At 38.7% G+C, this 25923-nt stretch overlaps 2 protein-coding genes across 2 annotated transcripts; both read left to right on the top strand.

Moving 5' to 3' along the window:
- Window positions 1–2510: 2510 nt before the first annotated feature.
- LOC145015592 (GDSL esterase/lipase At5g33370-like) lies at window positions 2511–4644 on the top strand. Its single transcript, XM_078974063.1, has 5 exons — window positions 2511–2897; window positions 3009–3136; window positions 3431–3673; window positions 4014–4266; window positions 4352–4644. Exons 1-5 carry the CDS (start codon window positions 2540–2542, stop codon window positions 4582–4584), a joined length of 1215 nt encoding a protein of 404 aa, XP_078830189.1. The 5' UTR covers window positions 2511–2539; the 3' UTR covers window positions 4585–4644.
- Window positions 4645–5604: 960 nt separating this feature from the next.
- LOC145015303 (GDSL esterase/lipase At5g33370-like) lies at window positions 5605–7686 on the top strand. The gene is made up of 5 exons (XM_078973759.1): window positions 5605–5940; window positions 6048–6175; window positions 6647–6889; window positions 6966–7218; window positions 7296–7686. Exons 1-5 carry the CDS (start codon window positions 5676–5678, stop codon window positions 7526–7528), a joined length of 1122 nt encoding a protein of 373 aa, XP_078829885.1. The 5' UTR covers window positions 5605–5675; the 3' UTR covers window positions 7529–7686.
- The last annotated feature ends 18237 nt before the right edge of the window (window positions 7687–25923 follow it).

Here is a 25923-nt window from a genome sequence, read left to right on the forward strand (position 1 = left end):
ATTTTACCCGATCAACACCCCTACGAGGGAGGCTGAATAAGATGTTTAAATAGAGTGCAAACCCTTGGATTAGGGTTTTGTCCAGACAGGGTCTACTCGTCGAGTCTTGCTGCCGACTCAACGAGTCCGCCACTTATCCCCCGGGTCCAAGTCGCTTCTACTCGATGAGTTGGGCCTTCAACTCGCCGAGTCCATTCCAAAATGTGAAAAATACTTGAATGAGATACATACCATGAACCGGGTGCTACACGCTCGAACTAAAATTCGAGTTTCGGGTCGTGCATTGCTATGTCAAATCATAGAAAATTCATAACTTTCTCATACGAAGTCAGATTTAGGGATTCGATTTTTGTACGTTCTCGGTTTAACGTATACTACAACTTTTGTTTAGATCACTAAGGCTAAAAAGTCCTTTATCGTAAATTCAATATTTACGTCTCCCGGCGCCGTGTCCGTTTTGCCGTAAAACTTCGACAGACCATAACTTCTACGTTATAACTCGGATTTCGGCGTTCTTTGTATGTACGGAACCCTTGTAACATACACTACAACTTGGGTAAGATTAATCCTTGTAAATAATCTTTCATCGAAAACTCATTTTGACACTCATTGTCTCTAAATTGACTAGCCCGGAACTGCGTGCGTTACATACACATAGATATGAAGTATTTTATATAAATTACGTGCTATGTGTGCATATTATTTGTATACTTGTTATCTATGCTGGATGAACACTATTATAAATGTTTTAAATGATTTAAATTGTATACGTATTTTATACCTATAAATTACAATGGGTAAAGATGGGCAGATGAAAGACGAGTTGGATAATGAAATGAAAGGTGAAATAGATCACGAGATGAGGGTGAGAGGTGAAAATGAGAAAAGCCTTTACCCAAGTGTTGACCCCATTTTCTAGCAGAGTATGGATGACAACCACAAACTATTCTAGACAGTCTGGTGGAACACTAGTAGGCTCGCAACCTATAGGTGTTGTGAACGAGACGTTCACCCGGTGTACTCTAAAAATCCATAGACATGTATTGCGAGTGGACTCTCTAAAATAATATTGTCAATAAATGAGATAAACCCTTGCGACTATGGACTTAGTGCATGTTATATAAACCCTTACGACTATGGACTTAGTGTCTGTTATATAAACCCTGGCGACGATGGACTTCGTGCTTATTCTTTAGGACAACCGTTAGGAATAAATAATGAGGAGTAGATGATTCATAGAGAAGATACTTAAGAATAAAGAAGATAATAAGGATGGGTAAATGGGTTAATTGTTTGATGATGAAACATAATAACTATATTATTGTGGGTTGAAAACCCTATATATTCACCAGGTTTCCCTACCTGGCCCACTCAGTTTATTTGTAGCACAGGTGTCGATATGAAGCTATATTACACCGAGAGATTAAGGGGATGTAGATCACTAGTGTAAATAAATGTAAGGTCTGTTTATGCTTATGTTTCTGTATTTACGATGACATTCCAAAGTTTTAAAATGAATAAAATACATTTCTTAGGAAATGATATGATAACATATTTATGATGTTTTTCTGGAAACAAATTCCACAACATTTTTTTAAAAAGGTTACTCTGATTTTAAAATAAACATAAATATTTTTTTTTAAATGATGGTGAATTTGGGGATGTCACGATATGTTTGTTATGTCTGGTATGTGGTATTTGAAGAACTCACTAAACTTTGTGCTTACAGTGTGTGGTTTATGGTTCAGGTACTTCGAGTTCGAAAGGGAATGGTCTGACTTGATCGCAGTGCATACACCCGTGCTTTTCCGCAATTCGTGATTTTGGGATTCTACTCTCATAATTGTAATATTCTGGAAATACTTCTAAATGTTTTGATAAAGATAAATGAATGTTTGAATATATATTAAAAATGAAATTTTTACCGTATGATTTTCGGGATGTTACAATGCTCAGACTTGGTGGACTTGTGGGGTCGTATTGTGATTTGGTGGGGGTGCATATCCCCACTCCTGTCACGGTTCAGTCTTTAATTACCTTGGCGGATTCAATTTGGTTTCAGGAGGCAAATGGAAGACATTTGATGCGACGATGATGATTGTGTTATGGTGTTTATTGAATTTTGTAATTCACTATTTTGGATTGCTATTCTTAGGAAATCTATTATTTTTTATGATGCGATGGATATGACTTTTTTTAGGTATCATTAGTCAAAAATGGTTTTAGAAAAACACATATGAATCTGCTGATATCTACATTTTGAAAAAAAATTAGAGATATAATTATTCATTTAATAATAATTTATTTAGTTAACTATCTTGAATGATAATACCATTTTCCAAAAGATTGATATTTGGTCAAGATTGAATCTTTTAATGTCAACATTAATTTCATCAAATTCATTTTCACATTTGCTTGCTTAAAACAGTAATATTATCACACTAACCATCTATATAAACCCATTGTCAATCGCATCTTCTCCTTAAGTTTGAAAACATATTTGTAGTTGCCCCAAACTCACTAAAAAACCAATCTCTCAATGGTTCACTATCTTATGGCTAGTCTTTGGTTGACTTTAGGATTGTGTTTTGCATTAAGAGCTAGCACTGCTGAACCCAATAAGACACATGTTGTAGCCAATGTGACTCATGTTGAACCTAATGGAACCCATGTTGCAGCCAATGGGACCCATGCAACACCAATAGATCCTAATGCTAGCCCAAAAGGAAACCAAGTTCGACCATTTTTTGTGTTTGGTGACTCTTTAGTTGATAATGGTAACAATAACTATTTGATTACGACAGCAAAGGCTAATAAGCCACCTTATGGCATCGATTCTCCTACACGTCAGCCTACAGGACGTTTCTCTAATGGGCTCAACATTCCTGATGTTATTAGTTCGGTTTTTTCTTTATTTTTCTTTTGCTTTTTTTATATTAAAACATGATAATTGTTTATATATATTTATTCGGGTCGATGTGTTAAATCAAGATTTATTGTCATTGAAGGTGAATATATCGGGTCGGAACCCACTTTACCGTATTTGAGTCCTGAGCTAAAGGGAGAAAAACTTCTTGTTGGTGCAAACTTTGCTTCGGCTGGAGTTGGAATACTCAATGATACTGGATTTCAGTTTGTAAGTCAAAATCATTGCATTTCTATTTTTTATTTCTTAATATAGAATGTAATTACACTTATTTCGTAATTTTTTAGTTTGACATAATAATTATAAAATATTTCTTTGATTTATTTAGAAACAAAGTTATTGTATTTATAAAGATTTTTAAGACATTTATTGGTCACCATATTAATGTTTTTAAATTCAAATCAATTTTACACTATTTCAAATTTGATAAAAGGTATACCTAACATCTAAGAATATATTTGTAATTTTTGATTGTTTGTGTGATTTAAATATGAAAATATACAGGTAAACATACTCAGAATGCCATTACAACTCGAGTACTTCAAAGAATATCAACAAAGACTGAGTTACAAAATAGGTGAAAAACGAGCCAAAGAGCTTGTGAACCAAGCGTTGGTCCTTATTTCATTGGGTGGCAACGATTTTGTAAACAACTATTTCTTGTACCCGTTCTCCGTTAGGTCTCAAGAAGCTTCACTTCCCGATTATGTTCGCTATCTCATATCCGAATATCGAAAAATCTTGGTGGTAAGTGTTTTTTTCTTTCTTATAAACATGATGCTAGTTTGTACCAAAATTTCTTCTAATATTCATATATTGAAATTTTAGAATATTTCATATTATAATTTTGATCGAATACAATCTTACACGTTTATGATACAAGTTGAAACCTTCAAATAAGATTTACTGAAAGATGTTTAATAAATCTTACACGTTTATGACAAAAGTTGAGTCCATAAGCGAGACTATTTTATGACGGTTTTTGTTGATAAAAAGTGCCATGAAGACTTCCCGGTCAATGATTTATGATGCAATTACGACATTAGCCGTTTGTTCATTAAAAAAAGTAAAATTCGCTATGATACAGAAACTATACGAATTGGGAGCAAGGAGGGTGATTGTAATGGGTTCAGGACCGCTTGGATGTGCCCCAGCAGAACGGGCCCAACACAGTGTAACCGGTGATTGTGCCACGAATCTACAAGCCGCATCATCCTTGTTCGAACCACAACTCACCGAAATGATCAACGATCTCAATACCGAGTATCATGGAAATGTTTTCATTGCTGCCAACACCCGACTCATGCACCATGATATGATTTCAGATCCGCAAGCATATGGTATATAATCGTCACAATCACTTAAAATAAACACTTAGTTTTAAAAAATTTAACAATTAATCTTGTGTTTGTGATGATTATGTAGGTTTTGTTACATCAAAGACAGCTTGTTGTGGGATTGGACCATTTAACGGGCTATTTACTTGCTCACCTTTGGCAAACTTGTGCCCCAATAGAGATGAGTACGTATTTTGGGACGCTTACCATCCGACTGAACGAGCAAGTAGATTGATTGTGCAACAAATTATGAATGGGACACACGACTACATGAAACCAATGAACCTTAGTGTCATCATGTCCATTGACTCGAACATGTGATCTTAATTATATCGATCAAACCAAAAGTTTTTTTTTTTCCAAGTATTTTATGTATGCAATACGATCGATTCAATGTATTCGGGTTCCTATTTATATAAGTTCTTTGAATTTGAATGGATTATTATTATTGTGATTTTCTTTGTTTTACCAAATTCCTATCTACTGTAGTTAATGCTAAAGTGCAATTTACATACGATGAAAAATACACCCGTGTGATATGTATTGTTATGATTCCAATAAACAGTTGTCTAAATCATGTCAAGATGGTTTTCGTGTTTGTAAGGATCACATTGCATTTGACATGCGACCGAAAAAGTTGGTTGAAATGAACGAAGCATCATTACTTTCTTTGCCGGTGGATTTTATTACAAGTGTTAAATAGTCACCTAGACATAACACATTCTTTTTTGAAATCCGATGTATATATTAAATTATAAATTTCGTGTACTACTAAAAGTTATGTTTCTCGAACTACTAAAAGTCACATTTGCACTTATTAGAGTTAGGAATTAGATAGCATGGACTCACCAAGTCATATGCATGTGCATATCCTTCATGTTTGTTTATGATGATGATTATTTTGATCCACAAACCTAATCCGTCACTATTAGGTAAATGGGAGGCCAAAAAAATTATATTTAATAATTAAAAATCCACAATGATACTCAAATTTTGATATTTTCGTGTTCATTCATTAGTTGAGTTTGGTTACAACCATTACTAATAGATAAAAATGATTATTTACTACTATTAAGCACATAAAACAATTAAATAATACTAGTAGTTGTTCATTACCGCTCGCTTCATATATGTTTTTTTTTTTTTGAAAAGAGGCTTCATATATGCTTCATTTATTGGACATACTATGTTACCTCTACGACAAGCCTTAAATCTTTACTAAATCAGGAATGTTGATATTTCATATTGAAATTGTATTGCTGTATATAGCAAGTGACCTCACCCTGTTGAAACTTCCTTTACCCATGGGAGTCAACACTACACTGCATAAACAGGTGTATATTTTGTGGGGTTTGGTCCCTTGACATGATATATATGAACCCCTTCCATTTCAAGAATACAACACAACAAAGATGTCTTCCTTATCACTTCTTAGTATTTTCATTTTTCTTACTTTTGGTCTCGTTTTAGGGATTGAAAGCAAATCCAACACTAACCAACAGACCGAAAACACCCATCAAGCTTTCTTTGTATTTGGAGACTCATTGGTCGACAATGGAAACAACAACTTTTTGGCTACCACTGCACGAGCCGATTCACCTCCTTATGGGATTGACTATCCCACACATCGCCCCACAGGGCGTTTTTCTAATGGCCTCAATATTCCAGATATTATTGGTTGATCTCTTAATTCTTAATCATATCTTCTTTTTATATCTTATGTAATGAAAAACAACTTGATCTATGAACACTATTATGTGATAATATGTATGTTATGATTTCAGGGCAACACATTGGTGTTGATCCATTATTGCCATATTTGTCTCCGGAGCTAAAAGATGAAAAGTTGCTAAATGGTGCTAATTTTGCCTCTGCTGGGATTGGGATTCTCAATGATACCGGAGTACAATTTGTAAGTGGATATTTATTATATAATTCGTATGTGTTTATTTGTGTAAAATGGGGAAATTATCAGAAAAGTCTCAATATTTTCGGAAAAACTACATTTTAGTCTTAATTTTTTTTTAACAAAAAAGTCTTGATTATTTGTAAAAATAATATGTCATTTCCTGTTAAAAGAAAAAAAAATTGTTAATTTGAGCCAAAATAAAATAATCAGGACTTTTATGTTCAAAAAAAGATTTAGGACTAAAGTGTAAATTTCCCGAAAATATTGGGACTTTGCTCATAATTTCTTGTGTAACATGTACATGGATATTTATTAATTATATGATGATTTATTTTATTTATATCGGTGTTTCATGTAAGTTAAATTTTCTAATATATATTTTTACACATATTTAAAGTAACCGATTAAGATATTATACTTAAAAAATAACAGTCAACATCATTTACAAATATTATTCTGTCTATATGTTTGCAGGTAAATATTATTCGGATGCCATCTCAATTGTCAGACTTTGAGACATACCAAAAACGTGTGGCTGATTTAATCGGAGTGGAGAAAACCAAAAAGTTAGTAAACGAAGCATTGGTTTTGATCACTTGTGGTGGCAATGATTTTGTGAACAACTACTTTTTGATTCCTAACTCGATTAGATCCATTCAGTATAAACTCCCCGACTATGTCCCATTCCTCATCTCTGAATACGAGAAGATCTTAATGGTAACTAATAACCATCTTAATTAGACTCTACATTTACAACCAAAGTCTAATATTTGACGTTTTAATTAATCTGTAGAGACTTTACGAATTAGGAGCTCGAAAAGTATTGGTAACAGGAACAGGGCCACTAGGGTGTGCGCCTGCTATCCTGGCACTACATAGTAAGCAAGGAGAATGCGCAAACGAACTTCAACAAGCTGCAAACTTATTTAACCCGCAACTTGTTGACATGGTCACTGCACTCAACAAAAAGCTCGGTGGTGACATCTTTGTGACTGCTAACACAAACTATATGCACTTGAATTTCATCAACGATCCCAAAGCATTTGGTATTTGAGTATTTCCTATTTCTTGTAATTGTTTTCATTAGATATTATATATTTTGATTTTATAATATGTTATGTAGGATTTGAGACATCAAAAGATGCTTGTTGTGGACAAGGCCCATATAATGGGCTAGGACTTTGCACGCCGTTGTCAAGTTTGTGTGAAAATAGGGATGCATATGTGTTTTGGGATGGATACCACCCGTCTGAGAGGGCGAATCGAATCATTGTGGATGAAATATTTAATGGTATAAAGTATGTGGAACCAATGAATCTTAGCACTCTCATGGCTTTGGATTCTAAAAGAGTCTAATTAAGTAGCGTTTTCCAAGTTTTGTTTGTAGAAATAGATTCTACGTTTGTTATGGGTTGATTTCTTTATCCGTGTGTTCCGATGTATGCAAAATTATGTACTATGTGTTAATTTGCTACGTTGTTTGTGTAATCATTACATATACCAGAGTTATTGCTTCTGTCTAATTTGGAAAATGCAAGTTTGAATATCACTTTCATATTGTGCTTTGTATTGATAACACCACTTGAACCATTTGGCCCACATCAGACCATCAAAATCTAGTTTGAATCTCACTTTCAATTGCAATTGGTACTATTTATTAATTGGGCATTTGGGAAAGATAAGTAAACTAGTAAAGAAACAAATATACAATATTTGGTCTAAATGAATTACATAATTAGTAAAATAATATAAATTTACAGTTTAAGAATTCTAACTATATCAGGTGGTCAGAGTAATAGAGTATGTATAGAAAGATAAGAAGAAAGGAAGGAAGGAATTATCATTTCTCATACACTTTGTCCTCTTAATTATGTATTTTATCTCGAATTTATTCACCTATTTATCATATTGTTTAGTGAAGGCACCCACAAAGAGTATGTCTGAATTGGTTTATGGTTCATGAGTTACAAGCAATGTGGTGGTACTTCTTTAAACACAATTTCTATGGAAAGAAAAGGTTATTTGTTGGATGTGGGTGTTACCATCAAGAACAACGATGCTTAATTTTGGGGGGAAAAGAAATTAAAATTAAATTAATAATTTTGGGTAAAAAAGAAATTAAAATTAAATTAATAAGTTAAGAATTAGAAATAAAAGACTGGTGAAATATAGGGGTGTTCACGGTCCGGTTTTTTCGCTTTTTAGGTCAAACCGAAGTCACACCGTTAGTTACGGTTTTTGTCAAGCGAAAACCGAAACAGAACCTTTCAAAAATTAAAACCGAACAAAACCAAACTGTTCCTAACGGTTTGGCTCCGGTTTGGTTTCACGATTTAGTCTTTTTAGGCCCATTTTAGTCGAGTCTGTTAGATTGTTAAAAAAACTGCAATAAATGTGAAAGGGACCAGGCGTTACAATAGTCACTTCTGGTCACCAACTCGTCGAGTCCTTCTTTCAAAATAAATAAATAATTTAATTAAAAGCATACTAGGGAACCAGTCGTTACAGTAGTATTTTCGAAGAAAGGGACCAGAAGTGACAATACGTGGAACTTTGGGGGGCTTGAAGAAAAGAAGGATGAAAAAGTCAGCAAAAATCGTGCTCACGATGTGAGGAAGTGGGATGTCACGACGTGAGTAGGAAATTCTAGAAGATAAGCATTCGGGTGAAGGAATCCTTGTCGAACACGATTATCTCGAGTTCACGACGTGAGACTTAAATTCTCACAACGTGAACGGGAAATTTGAAGATATTATAAATACCCTTGCCATTACGATTTAGAGACTTTTTTTGGCTGGCTTAGAAGGGTTCCTAGAGACAAATTTCAGAGGAAGAGAAGATATGGAAGTTGGTTTTAACACCAAGGAATAAGAAGTTCATAAATTGGTTTTTAGATTGGTACACTTAAACATGTTCTTGATTATAGTTTTTGTTTGTTTACTTGTTAGTACGTCCAGCTAAATCTAGTTGCTTATGTTAGCTAGATGAAGCTGGAACTCATGGTTTTAATGAATTAGGTTTGACTTTACTTGTTGGTAATATGCTTGTGTTGATTGATTTTACCTAGCATGTTTAACTTAAATATTTGATTGCTTTAAATTCTTGTTCAGTGTAGTTAGTGAATACAAATCTGCATGAATTTGAATACCTAATAATTCAGTGAACACTAGTTTATTAGAGCTAAGATCAAACCAATCTTAGATAAATAATTGAATTATTGAATTAAATTGTGCTAGATAACTCATATTATGACTGTAATTGTGTTTTGATTAATCAATCTTACATAGCTCCAATCTCATTTAATAACTGATTCTGTGTTAACTATTGTGTGACCATACATAGATTTACATGAATTGATTAACAATTAGTAGATTTAGAACTAAATTGCTAATACTTCACTAATTGGTAACCAACAGTAATAGTCATAGCTAATGTATAACCATTGAGTGAAAGTGGACTCGAACTAACAGAAGTGTTTTGTTTATTGATTGTGTTTGTTAAAGAATAGGGTTCATCTAAACTTGCAAAATTAGATTAAAAAAAACCCTTTCTTTGTTAGTAATTAGGTTAATTTAGTAGTAGATAAATTAATTGGTCAACACCGTTCCCTGTAATCGACACCCGACTTACCCAACTATTCTATAATTCGACTAGGTACACTACCTAGGTGCATTTTAATTAGTTAAGTTAGTTAGGTTATAAATATAAAATTAGTGGGTACTTTTGTGCACATCACCCTACTTTCGAAACCCTAATCAACCTTGTGTGTTCTTGAGCTATTTTCTTGCCATTTTGTGATTTGAAACTAGAAGGAGAAAGGAAATGTTAGAAGATCCAAGGAGAAGGTAGAAGATCTAAAGCTTGGGTTGCATTTCAGAATTGTTGGAGGTATAAAGCTTATACCTTGGCTCTTTTTCACTTAGATCTTCATTTAAGATTGTTTGTTGTCACTTTTGGCCATTTCCAAGGCTATTTTCAAGTTTTGGGCTCTTGTTGAAGTTAGGACTTCAGATCTGGGCTCTCTTGAGCTTTAGAAACTCAAAGTTGCCACCTTTATTCAGTCATATCCCTATTCCATGCACTAGGTCTCCATTTTAGCTTAGTTTTGATGTTTAAGCTTCATAACACCATACATGCACATAAAGTTAGCAACTTTATGTGTTATGTTGGCCTAACATGTCTAGATCTGTGAGTTGTGGCATTAGAATCGATTAGAATCGGTGGATTGAGTTTGGGGTTTGAGGGAACTCGACGAGTTGGATATCCAACTCGGTGATTCGGATTATAACTTCCTTCTTGTACGTATTTGGACCAACCCAGTGAGTCTAGGAGACGACTCAGTGAGTTTATCAAGGATTTAGAGTGAGGAAGATTGAGGAACTCGTCGAGTTGCCTAGAAATGTCCCGATGTTATGATAGGAAGAACGCGACGAGTTATGAAAGAACTCGTCGAGCTAGGAGGGGTTTTCTACGTGTCCTGGTTTGTAGAACTTGGCGAGTTGAAAGACCAACTCGACGTGTCGAGTCTTTTTGTGTTGATCCTGTTCAAGGTAGAACTTATGAGTCAGTGAAGGGACTCGATGGGTTGAGTTGGTTTATTACGAGGCTAAATGACATGGTAACTTGATGAGTTAGAAGGTAACTCAACGAGTTGAGTCGACTGGGAGTTGACTTTAACTTTAACATTGACCAGGAGTATATCAGTCATTTTACCCTACGCAAGATTGTCATATTTTATGACCAACTATTATTGAATAGAGTTAGTCGGGGAGTCGTGGGAGCAGCCAGTAGAGATTCCTCACGCACGAGTTCAACATCCAGATTAAGAGGTGAGTTTTCCTCTAGTAGAACGGGTCGAAGGCACTAATGTCGACCTGTATATGTTATGTGTATGACCAGTAGCTAAGTGTAGGTGGGGCCTGTATTTCCTAGTTAGTAGAGTGTGGCAGGGGCCCGTATCTCATAGCATTATTTGAGTATGGATATATATGATTGTTTGATAGTTGTCGATGTACTTGTTATTTGTATGATACTTGTATGCATGTTTGTAGCTGAGTGTGGGCGGGGGTTGTATCTCACAGTAGCCGAGTGTGGGTGGGGCCCGTATCTCATAGTAATTGAGTGTGGGTGGGGCTTGTATCTCATTATCAACAGAGTGTGGGCGGGCCCCGTATCTCCTAGTTAACGGAGTGTGGACGGGACCTGTATCTCTTAGTTGCATGTATATGTGTATGGTATGTGGTAGTTTGGGGAGACACACTAATCTTCATGCTTATAGTTTTAGTTTTGGTTACAGGTACTTCCGATAGCAAAGGGAAGAGCTCGGGATGACTGCATGACACACACCACCGCTTTTAGCCTGGGATATTTACTCTGATGTTTGATATGAGATAGTTGTTATGACATTTTGAGATACATGGTTTATGATGATGATATTTATGGTTTTATTAATGATTTAAAAACAAAAAAATTTGACTGTCTTTTTGGGATGTTTCAAGTTGGTATCTGAGCCTTGATTTGAGGGATTCAGGCACACTCTCGGGTGTGTTTGAACTCAAACGAAGGACTTGGTATGAAAATTTTCAAAAGATTTTTTTTTACCAAAAATAATTTTGAAAAAGAAATGAACTTTGAAAAGAGAAAAAGGGTGCGGTGCATGCAATCAGCCGAACTCAAGTAAGTATTCCCAAATTACCCATACAAGTTTATGTTATGATATGTTATGAGAACGGCGTGCTAGATTAGGGCTAAGGATCTAGGAAGGATGCCTTATGTGCCTGTTATATGTGTATCATTTTATGAACTACATGCTAATATAGATTAGTGATCAAAAGAGACTAATTAAATGTACGTGGATTGATTTGGTAAATCAATGATACTTAAAGTGTGGGCCTATGGTTATTTAGGATGGGCTAAACTAATATGGTAGTCCATGGATAGTCTAAGAAGGTTTAACCCATGGATCCTAAGTAATATGAAAGGTCATGTCCATTAGGGTTTATATGGATGTAACCCTAGACTTTGACACACTATATAAGAAGCCCCTAAGCTCCTAAAATCAGAACCATTGATCTTTGGAAGAGCCATAGTTGATTTTTGTGTGCAGGTCACTCTCTCTAATGTCCTCCATTGTTGGTGGTGTTTTGTGAAGCATCTGAGGCATCACATTTGGGGTGCTAGGATCTTAAAGGTTCAAGTTAACAAGCTACAGCAAGAGTTATGTCATTTAACTAGTTTTTTGTTATTCAAGTACCCATGTTTTTTATGCTAGTTAGGATAATGCTTTGGAAAATCAAATTGCATGTGTAATTATAGAAATATAGATCCAAAGTATTTAGGGTTGTATGTGTACCTTAAGGTTGTTAGGGTGCTCAAAACCCATCAGTATGGGCCCGTACTACTGAAAGCAGAGGATCTGTACTCAAGTTTAAGAAGGCTGAGATGAATCCAAGGAACTTGTAGTGTATGTGATCCCTTGAGAATTTATTAGTATTCTGATGTTTGTTATGATGTGTTTTTTTCTTTTCAGAATGGCGATTTTACGCAAAAGACCAGTCGGCAGTTCAGGCGTCGGTGAGGGATAAGGCTCAAGCTCAGAAGTCAGGCAACTAGATGACCAGACTAGGGAGTTCATCTCCTCAGAGATCATGCATACTATCCTGGATCAGACTCCTGTGATCTTTGGCACGACCAAGGAGGGTATTTTAGAGCTTTTGGAGGAGAGGTTGAGTGCTTTCCGAACTGGGGTGGCAGCCATGATGGGGTCACGCACAATGACTTTTTAGGAGTTCAGGGCTTATGGAGCTCCCGATTAACATGGGGCTCGGGACCCCATTACGAGTACAAGATGGTTGGCGGATGTCGTCAATGCATTTAGCACCAGCAGATGTCCCGAGGGGGACAAGGTTCGACTGGCATCCTGTCTTTTGAAGGACGTGGCACGTGACTAATGGGAGGAGGTTGGGGATGTCATTGGTGATGATGTAGCTATTGATTCTATGACTTTGAGAGATTTTTTGGCTAGGTTTAGAGCCGAGTTTTCACATATAATAGAGGTGCAACAGCTTGCTAAGGAGTTCCTGGATTTACAGCAGGCTGCTGAGACGGTGATGGAGATCAACGCTAAGTTTAGGGAGAGGGTCATTCTCATTCTGCAGTACGTGGCAGACGAGGAGATGAAAAAGACTTGATATCATGAGATGTTGAGGAGTGAAATTCGATAGTTTGTGAGTCGATCCAGCTGTAAGACGCTTGAGGATATGATTGCCAGAGCTAGAGATAAAGAGATTGACCTAGAGATGGAAATGAAGAGGAAACCAGATACGACACCTGGTATGGAGGGTTCGGGCAAGAATCCCAAGACATATTCCTAAGGGAAAGGCCAGCAGGGCCGAGGCCGTTGCGGCAAATGCGGTAGGTCGTACGAGGGGACACGTAGGGCAGGTAGTTTGGGTTGCTTTAAGTGCGGCCGAACCGGGCATGTGAGCAGGGATTGTACAGCTACCACCACCTCCATTACAATATTTGATCTGATTTGCTTCCAATGCAATCATAAGGGGCATAAGCAGTCCTGTGTCTAAGTTTGGAAACAGTAGGACAAGTGGTAGCACCTGCTCCTGCTACATTGAGGATTACAGATGGCCGTCAGGTCCGTGCTGAGGTTCCAGTGGCGAAGAGTAGAACCGCCCATTTAACAACAGAGGAGGCATGTGCAACTCCTGATGTTGTTACGGGTATGTATATCTTCTCCTTATCTATTTATTTATGTTGATTATTGCTTATGTTTGTGTGTTTTGTCATAGGATCATTCCTCATGAATGATATATCTGCTCTGGTACTGTTTGATTCGGGTGGCACCCGATCTTTTGTGTCGCTCGCGCTCAGCAAGCGATTTGTAGGAGCTCCAGGGGAGCTAGATTTCCCACTTGATGTAGAGATAACAGATGATAGGATCGTCAGCGTTGTTAGGGTTCACCGGGGTTTACTCTACAATTATTCGACGAACAGTTTACAGTAGACATGATTCTGATTTCCCTGCGTAGGAATAAGGTGATAGTGGGTATGGATTGGTTGAGCCTAAATAGGGTAGTGATTGACTATGAACAACATCTAGTGAGGGTTCGCACTCCTAGTGGGGGAGGGCTAGTGATCCAGGGCGAGAGACCACAGCGTGGAATGGTGTTCTGTTCAGCAGCGAGGGGGAGGCGCCACCTTCAGAAGGGTTGTGCAGGATACATCGCCTATGTCATGGATACCCGGGATAAGGGTAAGGAGACAGTTGATGATGTACCGGTAGTGCACAAGTAGTATTCCCATAGGATTTACATGGGATACCTCTGGAGAGACAAGTTGAGTTTAGGATTGACCTAGTCCCTGGTGCGGCTCCGATAGTCAAGGCACCATATCGATTGGCTCCTCTCGAGATGTTGGAGTTGTCTACGCAGTTGCAAGAGCTTCTAGACAAAGGTTTTATTAAGCCGAGCAATTCACCATGGGGAGCCTCGATCCTATTTGTGAAGAAGAAAGACATGTCACATCGCATGTGCATAGACTACTAGGAGTTGAATAAGGTAACAATGAATAACTGTTACCCACTTCTGAGGATAAATGATTTGTTTGACCAGCTTCAGGTAGCATCTTGGTTCTCCAAGATTGATCTACAGTCAGGGTATCACCAGATGCGATTTAGGGATGATGATGTGCAGAAGACAACTTTAGGACTCGTTATGAGCTTGTGATGATGTCGTTTGGGCTCACCAATGCTCCAACCACATTCATGGACCTCATGAATTGCGTGTGCAGACCGATACTTGATCGATCTGTAATATTCTTCATTAATGACATGTTAGTTTACTCCAAGACTCAAGAGAAACATGAGGAGCACTTGATAGATGTGTTGGAGACACTAAGGAAGGAAAGACTTTTTGCAAAGCTCTCAAAATGTGAGTTCTGGTTGCGCGAGGTGCAATTCCTTCGAAACCTTGTCAACAAGAAGGGTATTATGGTCGATCTGGCCAAGATAGAGGTCGTGATGTAGTTGGAGATTCCAAGGTATCCAACTGAGATTCGGAGTTTCCTGGGTCTAGCGGGTTATTACAGGAAATTTATTTAGGAATTATCCAAGATTGCAATTCCTTTGGCCCGACTGACCAAGAAGCCGGTGGTTTTCCATTGGGGGCCTGAGCAGCAGGCGGCCTTCGAGCCACTCAGGCAGCGGTTATGCAAGGCACCAATTATAACCATGCCGAAGGGAGTTGATGACTCCATAGTTTACTGTGATGATTCGATCACAGACATGGGAGCAGTTTTGCTTCAACTGGGTCATGTGATAGCTTATGCTTCGACGCAGCTAAAGCCTCACAAGGCTAACTATCATACGTACAATCTAGAGTTGGGAGTTGTGGTGTTCGCCCTCAAGATTTGGCGGCATTACCTCTATGGGGTCCGTTATACCATTTACACGGACAACAAGAGTTTGAGGTACCTCATGGATCAGCTGAATCTGAACATGAGGCAGCGTCAGTGCTTAGATGTGGTGAAGGACTATGATTCTGAGATCCTCAACCACCCGGGCAAGGACAACGTAGTTGCCGACGCCCTAATCCGTAAAGCAATAGCGGCCCCGATTTGAGACATTTGTTTAACGATGACAGTGATTACTCCATTACTGGAGCAGATCCGAGAGGCACATGTTGAGGGCCAGAAGGAGGATTTCCGGAAGTGCGAGCGGATCATAGGCCAGGTGGCCTCCTTTGATTATGATAGTCATGGATTGTTGACCCTACAGGGGAGGGTTTAGGTACCGTATTGGGGTGGAGTACGACATATATTGATGGATGAGGCCCAAAAGTCCAGCTTCTCCATCCATCCCGGGGTAAAAGCGATATCTGTGGGGCCCCTCGATGATTTAGTGATGACAACCCTAAGTGATTGGCCAAGCCTGGACTGATTTGGTTTGTTCAATTAGTTGGTCGTTATAAATCGGAAATTGGAAACAATAGATGGACATAGATAATGATTATAATCCATACCTCATGTCCATATGATATCTAAAATGGAGGAATATATGATCACTTATCTAATGGACGCGCCATTGACTAGGTCAGAGTTCAACAACGACTTTTAAGAGCTACGATTGCTAGTCAGGATTTTGGAGTTGTACTTGCAATAATAGTTATTAGACTTATACAAGTGGGAGACTGTTGGATTAGGTGTCAAATCCCATAACTATAATTGGTATGTACTTGACCCTAGAGTAACATGGTCCATTTCGAGTTGCATATCACCAAGAGAATTTGATTAGATGGATACTTGAGTAAGAGGTTACTTATGATTTATTAATATATTATAAGTTCTAATATATTAATATGAAATCATAGTATTTAATTAGTATTGATCAGTAATTAATTTGAAATTAATTATGTGATCAAAATAGACTAGTTAAATATATGGGAATTGGTTTGGTAAATCAATGATTCTTATAGTGTGGGCTAATTGTTATTTAAGATGGGCTAAACCAGTATGGTAGTCCATGGATAGTCCATGAGGTTTAACCCATGGGGCCTAAGTAATATTAAAGGTCGTGGGCATTAGGGTTTGCATGTAACCCTAGACTTTGACACACTATAAAAGGAATCCCTTAGCTCCTAAAATCGGCCTAGAAGTGTTCTCAGAGTTCATAGGAGCCGATTTTGAAGCCAACAACCTATCACTCAAGTTCTCCTTTTTGTCCTAGGTGTATATTGAACCGTTTGAGGTATCACACTTGGGGTGATAAGTTCTTAAAGGCCAAATACAACAATTTCTACAAGCTACATAAAGAGGTAAACTCATAACTAGTATTTTATGTTGTATATGACAATTGTATGCTAGTTGTAGGTTAAATGCTTTGGAAACAATATTGCATGTATAATTAGAGAAAACATATATCCAAAGCATTTAGGGTTGTATGTGCATCATAAGATGTTGTAGTATACTAAAACCCAACACGGAGCAGGCTCCAGACTGCTCAGAGTCGACAAAAGAGCTATGCCGACAAGCGGCGTTCAAATTTGGAGTTTCGGGAGGGCGAAATGGTCCTTCTGAAGGTATCATCCTAGAAGGGTGTCATCCGGTTCCAAAAGCGGGACAAGTTGGGTCCCAAATATATCGACTCCTTCAGATTCATTGCCCGGGTGGCCAAGGTAGCGTATCGATTGGATCTTCCCGTAGAGCTCATCCAGATCCACAACACTTTCCATGTTTCCCAACTACGAAAGTGATTGGTGGATGACACGACAGTTATGCCCTCCGAGGATATTCACGTCGATGGCAGCTTGAATTACATTGAGAGACCGGTGAAGATTATGGATTGCAAGAGCAAGGAGCTGAGGAACAAGAGGGTTGAGCTAGTGAAAGTATCGTGGGAGCACTGTAAGGGTTCAGAGCAGACATAGGAGCCCGAGAAGGAGATGAGGGAGCACTACTCGGAGTTGTTTCCAAATGCAGCAGACTTCGAGGATGAAGTCTAAGATAAGTGGGGGAGAGTCGTAATGCCTAGTTCCCTGGTACGCTTTTAATTAAACTATTTATTTATTTTGAAATAAGGACTCGACGAGTTGGTGGCCCTAACTAGTCAAGTAGAGGGCAAACTATGCGTGGGGTTTAAGTTATCGACTTGGTAAGTAGAGTCTCGGACTCAGCGAGTAGCTTGACCAGGGTGAAACCCTAGATTCGGGGTTTGCACCCTATTTAAGCACCTTATTCAGCCTTCACCCCAGCCCCCATTACCTCCACACCCTACTTTCGAAACCCTAATCAACCTTGTGTGTTCTTGAGCTATTTTCTTTCCATTTTGTGATTTGAAGCTAGAATGAGAAAGGAAATGCTAGAAGATCCAAAGAGAAGGCAGAAGATCTAGAGCTTGGGTTGCATTTCAGACTTATTGGAGGTATAAAGCATATACCTTGGCTTATTTTCACTTAGATCTTCATTTAATTTTTTTTGTTGTCACTTTTGGCCATTTCTAAGGTCATTTCCAAGTTTTGGGCTCTAGTTGGAGTTAGGACTTCAGATATGGGCTCTCTTGAGCTTTAGAATCTTAAAGTTGCCACCTTTATTAGCCATGTCCCTATTCCATGCACTAGGTCTCCATTTTAGCTTAGTTTTGGTGTTTATGCTTCATAACACTATGCATGCACGTAAAGTAGCAACTTTACGTGTCATGTTAGCCTAACATGTCAAAATCTAAGAGTTGTGGCATTAGAATCGATTAGAATCAGCGGATTGAGTTTGGGGTTTGAGGGAACTCGGCGAGTTATATATCTAACTCGGCGAGTCGGATTCTAACTCCCTTCTTGTACAGTTTTGGACCAACCCAATGAGTCTAGGAGACAACTTCGTGAGTTTATAAAAGGTGTTAGAGTGAGGAAGACTGAGGAACTCGTCGAGTTCAAGGAGGTACTCGACGATTTACCTGGAAATCTCCCGATGCTATGATAGGAAGAACTCGACGAGTTGTGAAAGAACTCGTCGAGCTGGGAGGATTTTTCGATGTATCCTGATTTGTGGAACTCGGCGAGTTGAAAGACCAACTCGACGAGTCGAGTCGTTTTGTCTCGATCCTCTACAAGGTAGAACTCGACGAGTCTGTGAAGGGACTCGACAGGTTGACTTGGTTTATTATGAGGCTGATTAGTGTTTCACTTTGCATGTTGTGACTTCCAGAATAACTAGGTTATTATTTCCGAATGACTAAGTTATTGAAAACTCTCCACAGTCGGTCATACGTTGGAAGTAGGTATTGAATTAAGATTGTCATGAATTTGGCTTGTAAGATTTGTCTAAGGTGCATTAGACATGGCAATGGTTGCTGAAACCTTCATGAGTGATCATAAGGTCTGAGTATTGGATGAAACCAATGCTCAATTGTATCACTTCAAGGAATTTATTTCTGATCGTGAGACGGTAATATCATATATATCTTCAAACCTAGAGATATGAGTTATTGACTATGAGTTGGTTATCCATTGATTGTATGAAAACGTATCGGTAACTTGATGTCATAAAACGTGCTTTTATGCATAATTCAACAAGTAATTAGTACAAGCATATGAGTCGAAGTTTATTTGTTCCTTCTAGCAATAGAAGCGATATTTGGGCCCCTCGATGATTTGGTTTTGACTTATGTGTCGGGCCCGGTCAGAACCTAATTGATATGTTCAATTTAGTTCTATGTCAAACAAATTAGAGATCGAGAAACAATTGTTGGACAATAAGTACAACACTGTTCCATGTATTTGTCCGGTTGATGTCTTGAGAGCAGAGGATTATATGATCACTTATCTAAAATGGCGCTTCATAGTTCAAAAAAGTTTTAAAGAGCTACGATTGTTGGTTGGTTCCTGGAGTTATCCTTGCAGCTATAGTTATCAGACTTATCCAAGCGGGAGACTGTTAGATAAGGTGTCTAAGTCCGTAACTATATTTGGTATGAACTTGACCTGACCCGGCATGGTCCATTTGGGTTGCACTTCACCTAACAATTTGTATGGATATACTTTTGAGAATAAGATGTCTATGATCTATTAATATATTACAAGTTATAATATGTTAATATGAAATCATATTATTTAATTAGTGTTGATCAAGAATTGATTTTGGAATTAATTTAGTGATAAAAAAAGGCTAATTAAATATGGACTCTTACATATATATATATATATATATATATATATATATATATATATATATATATATATATGGATTGGGCTAAGATTTATTTAGGATGGGCTAAGAGTACATGGAAGTCAATGGATAGTCCATGGAGTTTGTAACCCATGGATCCTAGGTAAATGAAGAGTCATGGGTATTAGGGTGTAACCTTAATCCTCTATTCCATATAAAGAGGTCTTTGGTTCTAGAATTGGCACGAGTGTGTGCGAGAAACAAGAGTTGGTCGATTTTAGTGAGCATCATATTATCTCAAGTATTTCCAACTTGTTTTAGGTGATTTGTGACACCATTTGAGGCATCCACACTATTGGTGCTAAGCTCTAAAACTCCAAGCAATCAACTACAAAAGAAAGGTATGTTATTCTACTTAAAGTTTTGTATTACAAGTACCCCATAACATGCTAGTTAGGTTGTAAACCTTGGAAATCAAATTTATATGTATTTTAAAGAAAACATAGATCCAAGGTTTCTAGGGTTGCATGTACACCATATGAGTGTTAGAATGCTCAAAACCCATCAAATACTAGCAGTTGGCGCAATGTCATATGAAGTGAGAAGGTTACAACACGTAATGTATGCATGTATCATATTACATAATATGATTCTTGAAAACAAAGGAAGAGCGATATGCCGGTACAACCAAAATGAAGTTTTGCCAAATATCGAAGGAGTAGCCGTTGGTATGCAAAAGTATAGGGCAAATGGAAGAGAAGTACACAATCGCGACATTCATCACGCCCTTTGTACTGATTCGGTGGAGCACGTTTATAGGGCTCATAATCAGCCGCCGATAGAGTATTGGCACGATGATTTGTTTGACGAATCAGATGAGGATTCTGATATGTTCGTTGAGAGCAAAGATTTTGATGATGAGAGTGACGTTCAGGAGAATGATGAAGACGATGAGGTCGATGACGAGGACGATGATTCCAAGTGACGTGTTTTGTTTTTTTTTTTAATTAGTATATTAATTATGTTTTCTATGTTGTGGTTTGTTTGATTTTTTGTTTCTGTATTTTTTTTTTTTAATTTTCTACTTATTTAAATACTAGGTTTAATGTAAATTTTATTTAATTAATGAAATGTTTTTATTTTTAATTATATTTTATGTTCATTATTAATTTAAAAATTATAAATCATACAAATGAATTAATTTTATTAAAAAAAAATAGTGATGGAAGTTTCTCATCCATTCATTGGATTTTAGTGAGCGAAAAAAATGATGTGACAGGGAAAACGTAAGGGAAACTCCTCACCCACAACCTGTGGTCTTAAAACATTCATAAGCCTTTGTTGTCCAATGTTTGATGTAATGGAAAAATATTTGCTGCTTTTTATTTATTGTTTTGACAACATTAATATTGTAGTTTTTTTTAACAATATCTGGCAGCTTTTTTGTTGTTTTGGCAGCTTCAATTATAGTTTTTTAATAATATTTGGCAGAATTTTTGTTGTTTTGACTGTTTTAATATTACAGTTTTTTTAACAATATTTGGCAGATTTTTTGTTGTTTTAATAACATCGCGGTTTTTTAACAATCTAATAGACTCGACTAAAATGGGCATAAAAAGCCCAAACCGTGAAACCAAACCGGAGCCAAACCGTTAGGAACGGTTTTGTTTTGTTCGATTTTAATTTTTGAACGGTTCGATTTTGGTTTTCGCTTGACAAAAACCATAACTAACGGTGTGACTTTGATTTGACCTAAAAACCGAAAAACCAGACCGTGAACACCCTTAGAATGATGATTTTCCATCGGAGTATCAGGTAGCATGTGTGCCGCGAGGCAGTGATTTACTATGAGCAGATAGTCAGTTGGGACTGAGATAGTCGAGGACCACGTTACACCTATTTGAGTATAGTAGGGCGTATGGTAGTGGCATCAGTGGGGAGTCTAGTCGAGTTTATCAGTGCAGTGGTTTTCTATCTATGCTGGGTATTGAATATGGGAGTGGGTCCCTGTTCTTGGGATGATCCACGTGTTGGAATGTTGGTTGATGAGTCGAGGTGGGGGAGCATGATGATTTCGTGGTTCAGTCTATGAGCTAGCGATGTTATTGGTCAGCTGAGTTGTTTGGTATTGGATTGATATGAGACTTGGAACAACTAGAGGCAGTCGTGACGAGAAGTTTGAGGATTTCATTTGAGGTTCAGAGTATATGAGATCGATTGATTTCCTTAAAGGGAATTATCGGGCGTTGTGTAGCACTTTCCAGGGGCAGGTGCGTTATTGCTGGTGAAAATAATTTGTGTGATTGTTGATGTGTCAGATAGTGATGGTTCGAACCCTAAGTGGGGGAGAACCGGGTGGTTTGTTGAGAGAACCAGAGATTTATGCAAGAGCAATTAGGGGTTGGATACAGAAACCTGCGGCTTGAATTCATGAGATCAGGGTCATTGGTGATCAAGGAAAGGTGCAGGGCGAGATAATGCATGTGGTATATGTCTGAGAGAAGGATGGGCGTCTCCACGACGAATAGTCAACGGTCAGGAATCTGATGGTGGTCGGAGTCGTTTCAAGTGGAAGACTCGTAATGATGGTATGGGCAGTTGAGAACCTCTGGGTTGAAATATGGGTAGAAGATTGTTGAGTAGCCAACTCCCGGGCTAGGATGTGTATTCTTGCTTGGATTTTGAGCAGTAGTGGAAAGGGTTTATGAGGATCATCAATGTGTTCTGAAGAGTTAGCGCCTTCCTTGTATTCCATTTGAGTGTTTGGATGCACGGAAGTTGCGTTTTGAGTAGAATAGGAAATATTTATAGGATTGAGAGGAAATGTATTGATGTATGTGTATGGTGCTGGGAGAAAGGGAATCAGTGGTAGAGGCAGTACATTGTGATGCTCTGTTATGGTGTTCCGTGGTTTCTGCGTATAGCGTCCCTACTTCGGAGTTATTTAGAGTCTTGGGTTTAAGACGACTAATAATGTGTCATGTATCTTCGATTCCACTGGGATCCCTTCGATTATTGTCATCAAAAGGGATTATTTAAGGAAGTAGATCCTCGCAGAGGTAGGTTCTGTGTTATGGCGATTGCCGCCAGAGTCTGTAATGCATATCGGGGCAAGTGTGTGTGTAACTATCTATGATAGTCGTCGGTGCATGAGTTAGTGAGAATAGTGTGGCGTTGTAATGAGAATGAGAGTATAGGGTGAAGCTACGAGGAGGCGTAGTATTCACCAGTCAGAGGGTGTTGTGATGCTACGGGGAGTCGTAGTACTCACAAGACAGAGGGAGGGAGTCGTGGTACTACGGGGAGTCGTAGTACTCACTAGTTAGTTGGCATTGTGATACTACAGGGAGCCATATTATCACTAGTCAGAGGTTGTTGTAATGTTGCGGGAGGCTATAGTACCCACTAGACGACAAGATAGTATGATGATGGAGTGTTCTCCGATAAGTGCATGATGCAGAAGAGTTTTAGGCTTGAGTAGCCCTAGTGTTGAGTTTATGGAGCCTAGTGGTTAAACCGGGGTGAGACTGGGGTCTCCGTCTCTGTCGGGAGGGTCAGCGAGGCACGCGGGAGAATATGCGCAACAGACGAGGTTAGAGCCGAGACGATCTTCGATTGGATTGTATTTTTCAGGGGGAAATTGTGGCCCGTATTTTCCCTTGGCAGAGTTTTCCTACAACAACCATCATTAGTGCATCGGTATGCCACCCTTTGAGTTGTTATTGGGAAGGTGGTATCGGACCCCATTTGCTGAGAAGAGGTAGGGCAACGTGTGATGGGAAGTACGGAGATCGTGTTTCAGACGTCAGAGCAGTTACAGCAGGTCAGGCAGGGATTGTTAACCGCTCAGAGTAGCTAGAAGAGCTATGCGGACGGGCGCCGGTCCGAGCTCGAATTTTTGGTCGGTGATTTTGTACTCCTTAAGGTATCTCCTTGGAAAGGAGTGATTCGATTCAGTAAGAGGGGCAAGCTAGGGCCCCGATATAATGGGCCAATCAGAGTGATCGCAAGAGTAGGCAGGGTAACGTATCGCTTGGAGCTATCTGCGGAGTTGGAGCGGATTCATAATACCTTCCACGTGTCTCAGCTGAGGAAGTGTATAGTCAACGAGTCGACGGTAGTGCCGTTAGAGGAAAACCATGTGGATACAAGCCTGAACTACGTGGAGAGACCAGTAGCGATTATGGATTAGGAGATCAAGGTTCTGAGGAACAAGGAGGTGTCGCTGGTGCGGATCCAATGTCAACATCGGAAAGGATCCGAGTTGACTTGGGAACCAGAGCGGGAGATGCGTGAGCAGCATCCGGATCTATTTATGGGATGAGACTTCGAGGGCGAAGTCTGATTCAAGTGGGGGAGAATTGTAACATCCGGAATTCCAGGTATTATTTTATTCTTTCATTTTTTGGGTGATTGTGAGGAGACTCGGCGAGTTGGAGTCTAAACTCGCCGAGTAGGATCGCGGTTTTGTGCGCGGGTTCGCATCTGGACTCGGCGAGTCCATGCTGTTTAATGAAACCCTAATTTCCAGGGTTTGAGACCTATTTAAAGGGGCTTATGGCCGTCATTTGCGGCCACCAACCCCAAAGAGAAACCCTAAAGAGCTTTTGAGCGTTTTGGGAGAGAGAATAGGCCATTGTTGACTTTTGAAGCTTGGTTTGGCAAGGCAAAGGGGATTCTAGCTAAGAGGAGGCAACGGAGGTAGACATCCTTCGATTTTGGAGCTCATAGCATCATTTTGGAGGTATATTTTGGCTCCCTTTTTCTGTTGTAATGATGAACATGGGGGTTTAGGGTTTCTTGACCCCTTTGTTGGTTAGATTTGATGTCCATTTCATCCCTATTTGTGATGAGGTTTGAGATGGGATCCATAGAGGTTCAAAGAAGATTTATTCCTTAAGCTTTATGAGGATTCATGGGAGTTTTGACTTAGAGTTATGAGATATGGGGCTAAAACATCATTTAGGAGCAAATAGTTGTTGTTTGAGCACCAAGGTTTGGACTTTACGTGATTATCATGCTTGGGGAGGCCAGATCTATGATTGTATGGAACAGATCTGACCTCATAAGTGAGTTTGAGTTTATGCATGGCATGGACTCGCCGAGTCTGAAGAATAGACTCGGCGAGTAGCATGAAGTTTGCCCGTAACCACTCAACGAGTGGTCTTGTCGAGTTGAGGGGTCGACTCAGTGAGTCAGGGAGAGTCAGGGGGGGGGGGAAACTAAGTCAAGCCATAACTCGCCGAGTTGTTCTTGATACTCGGCGAGTTGAGTCGTGGTGGCCCCACGATTTATGCCAGGTGAAACTCGTCGAGTCAGAGAAGTACTCGGCGTGTCAAGAGAGGATCCAAGGGGGTCAGTGGACACGTATAGACTCACCGAGTCGCCCTAATGCACTCGCCGAGTCCGATCAAAGTTGATCGTTGACCTTGTTGACCTTTAAGGTTGAGTTCACTTGTATTAATGAGTATATTACTTTGTGTGATTAGGTGGAGTCTAGATCACATTTATTCCGAGATAGATATTTACCGAGATACGCGAGGTGAGTCTTCTCACTATACTTTATCTTGAGTAGGTAACCAGAGTTATGTGACAGAGTATTTGTATGCTATATATGTTATGTGTTGTACCACATTATTTCTATGTGATTTATGCTGTGCATGTTTACAGAGTTAGAACCGGAAGGTTCCCAGAGTTAAAACCGGAGGGTTCACAAAGTTAGAACCGGAGGGTTCACAAAGTTAGAACCGGAAGGTTCACAGAGTAGGGTCCACGGACCCACATAGTTATAGCCTCGACTGGCTAATATGTGTTATGTGTGGTATTTTGGGGAACTCACTAAGCTTCGTGCTTACAGTGTTTTGTGTTATGTGCTTCAAGTTTCTCTCGGGATCACGGGACGACACCGGCTTGATTGTACACACCAGAGAAAGAGTCATGTTTTGAGGATTCTGGTTTATTATGCAAGTGAAAATTGAGCTATGTTTTGTAATTCGATTATGAATGAGATTTTAAGGAAAGTGTTTTTAAGAATTTAATCATTATATTTAAACGAAAAATTGTTTTGAAATTTACGGTGTTACAAT

The sequence above is a fragment of the Lactuca saligna genome, chromosome 9 (assembly GCF_052625555.1).
Source record: "Lactuca saligna cultivar CGN05327 chromosome 9, ASM5262555v1, whole genome shotgun sequence".
Lineage (NCBI taxonomy): Eukaryota > Viridiplantae > Streptophyta > Magnoliopsida > Asterales > Asteraceae > Lactuca > Lactuca saligna.

Bases quoted from the DNA above. Each gene is read 5' to 3' on its own strand.
- LOC145015592 (XM_078974063.1), top strand. From the start codon at position 2,540: ATGGTTCACTATCTTATGGCTAGTCTTTGGTTGACTTTAGGATTGTGT. The intron at 2,898-3,008 runs GTTCGGTTTTTT...TTGTCATTGAAG, and splicing joins CAACATTCCTGATGTTATTA to GTGAATATATCGGGTCGGAA. The intron at 3,137-3,430 runs GTAAGTCAAAAT...GAAAATATACAG, and splicing joins ATGATACTGGATTTCAGTTT to GTAAACATACTCAGAATGCC.
- LOC145015303 (XM_078973759.1), top strand. From the start codon at position 5,676: ATGTCTTCCTTATCACTTCTTAGTATTTTCATTTTTCTTACTTTTGGT. The intron at 6,176-6,646 runs GTAAGTGGATAT...ATATGTTTGCAG, and splicing joins ATGATACCGGAGTACAATTT to GTAAATATTATTCGGATGCC. The intron at 6,890-6,965 runs GTAACTAATAAC...ATTAATCTGTAG, and splicing joins AATACGAGAAGATCTTAATG to AGACTTTACGAATTAGGAGC.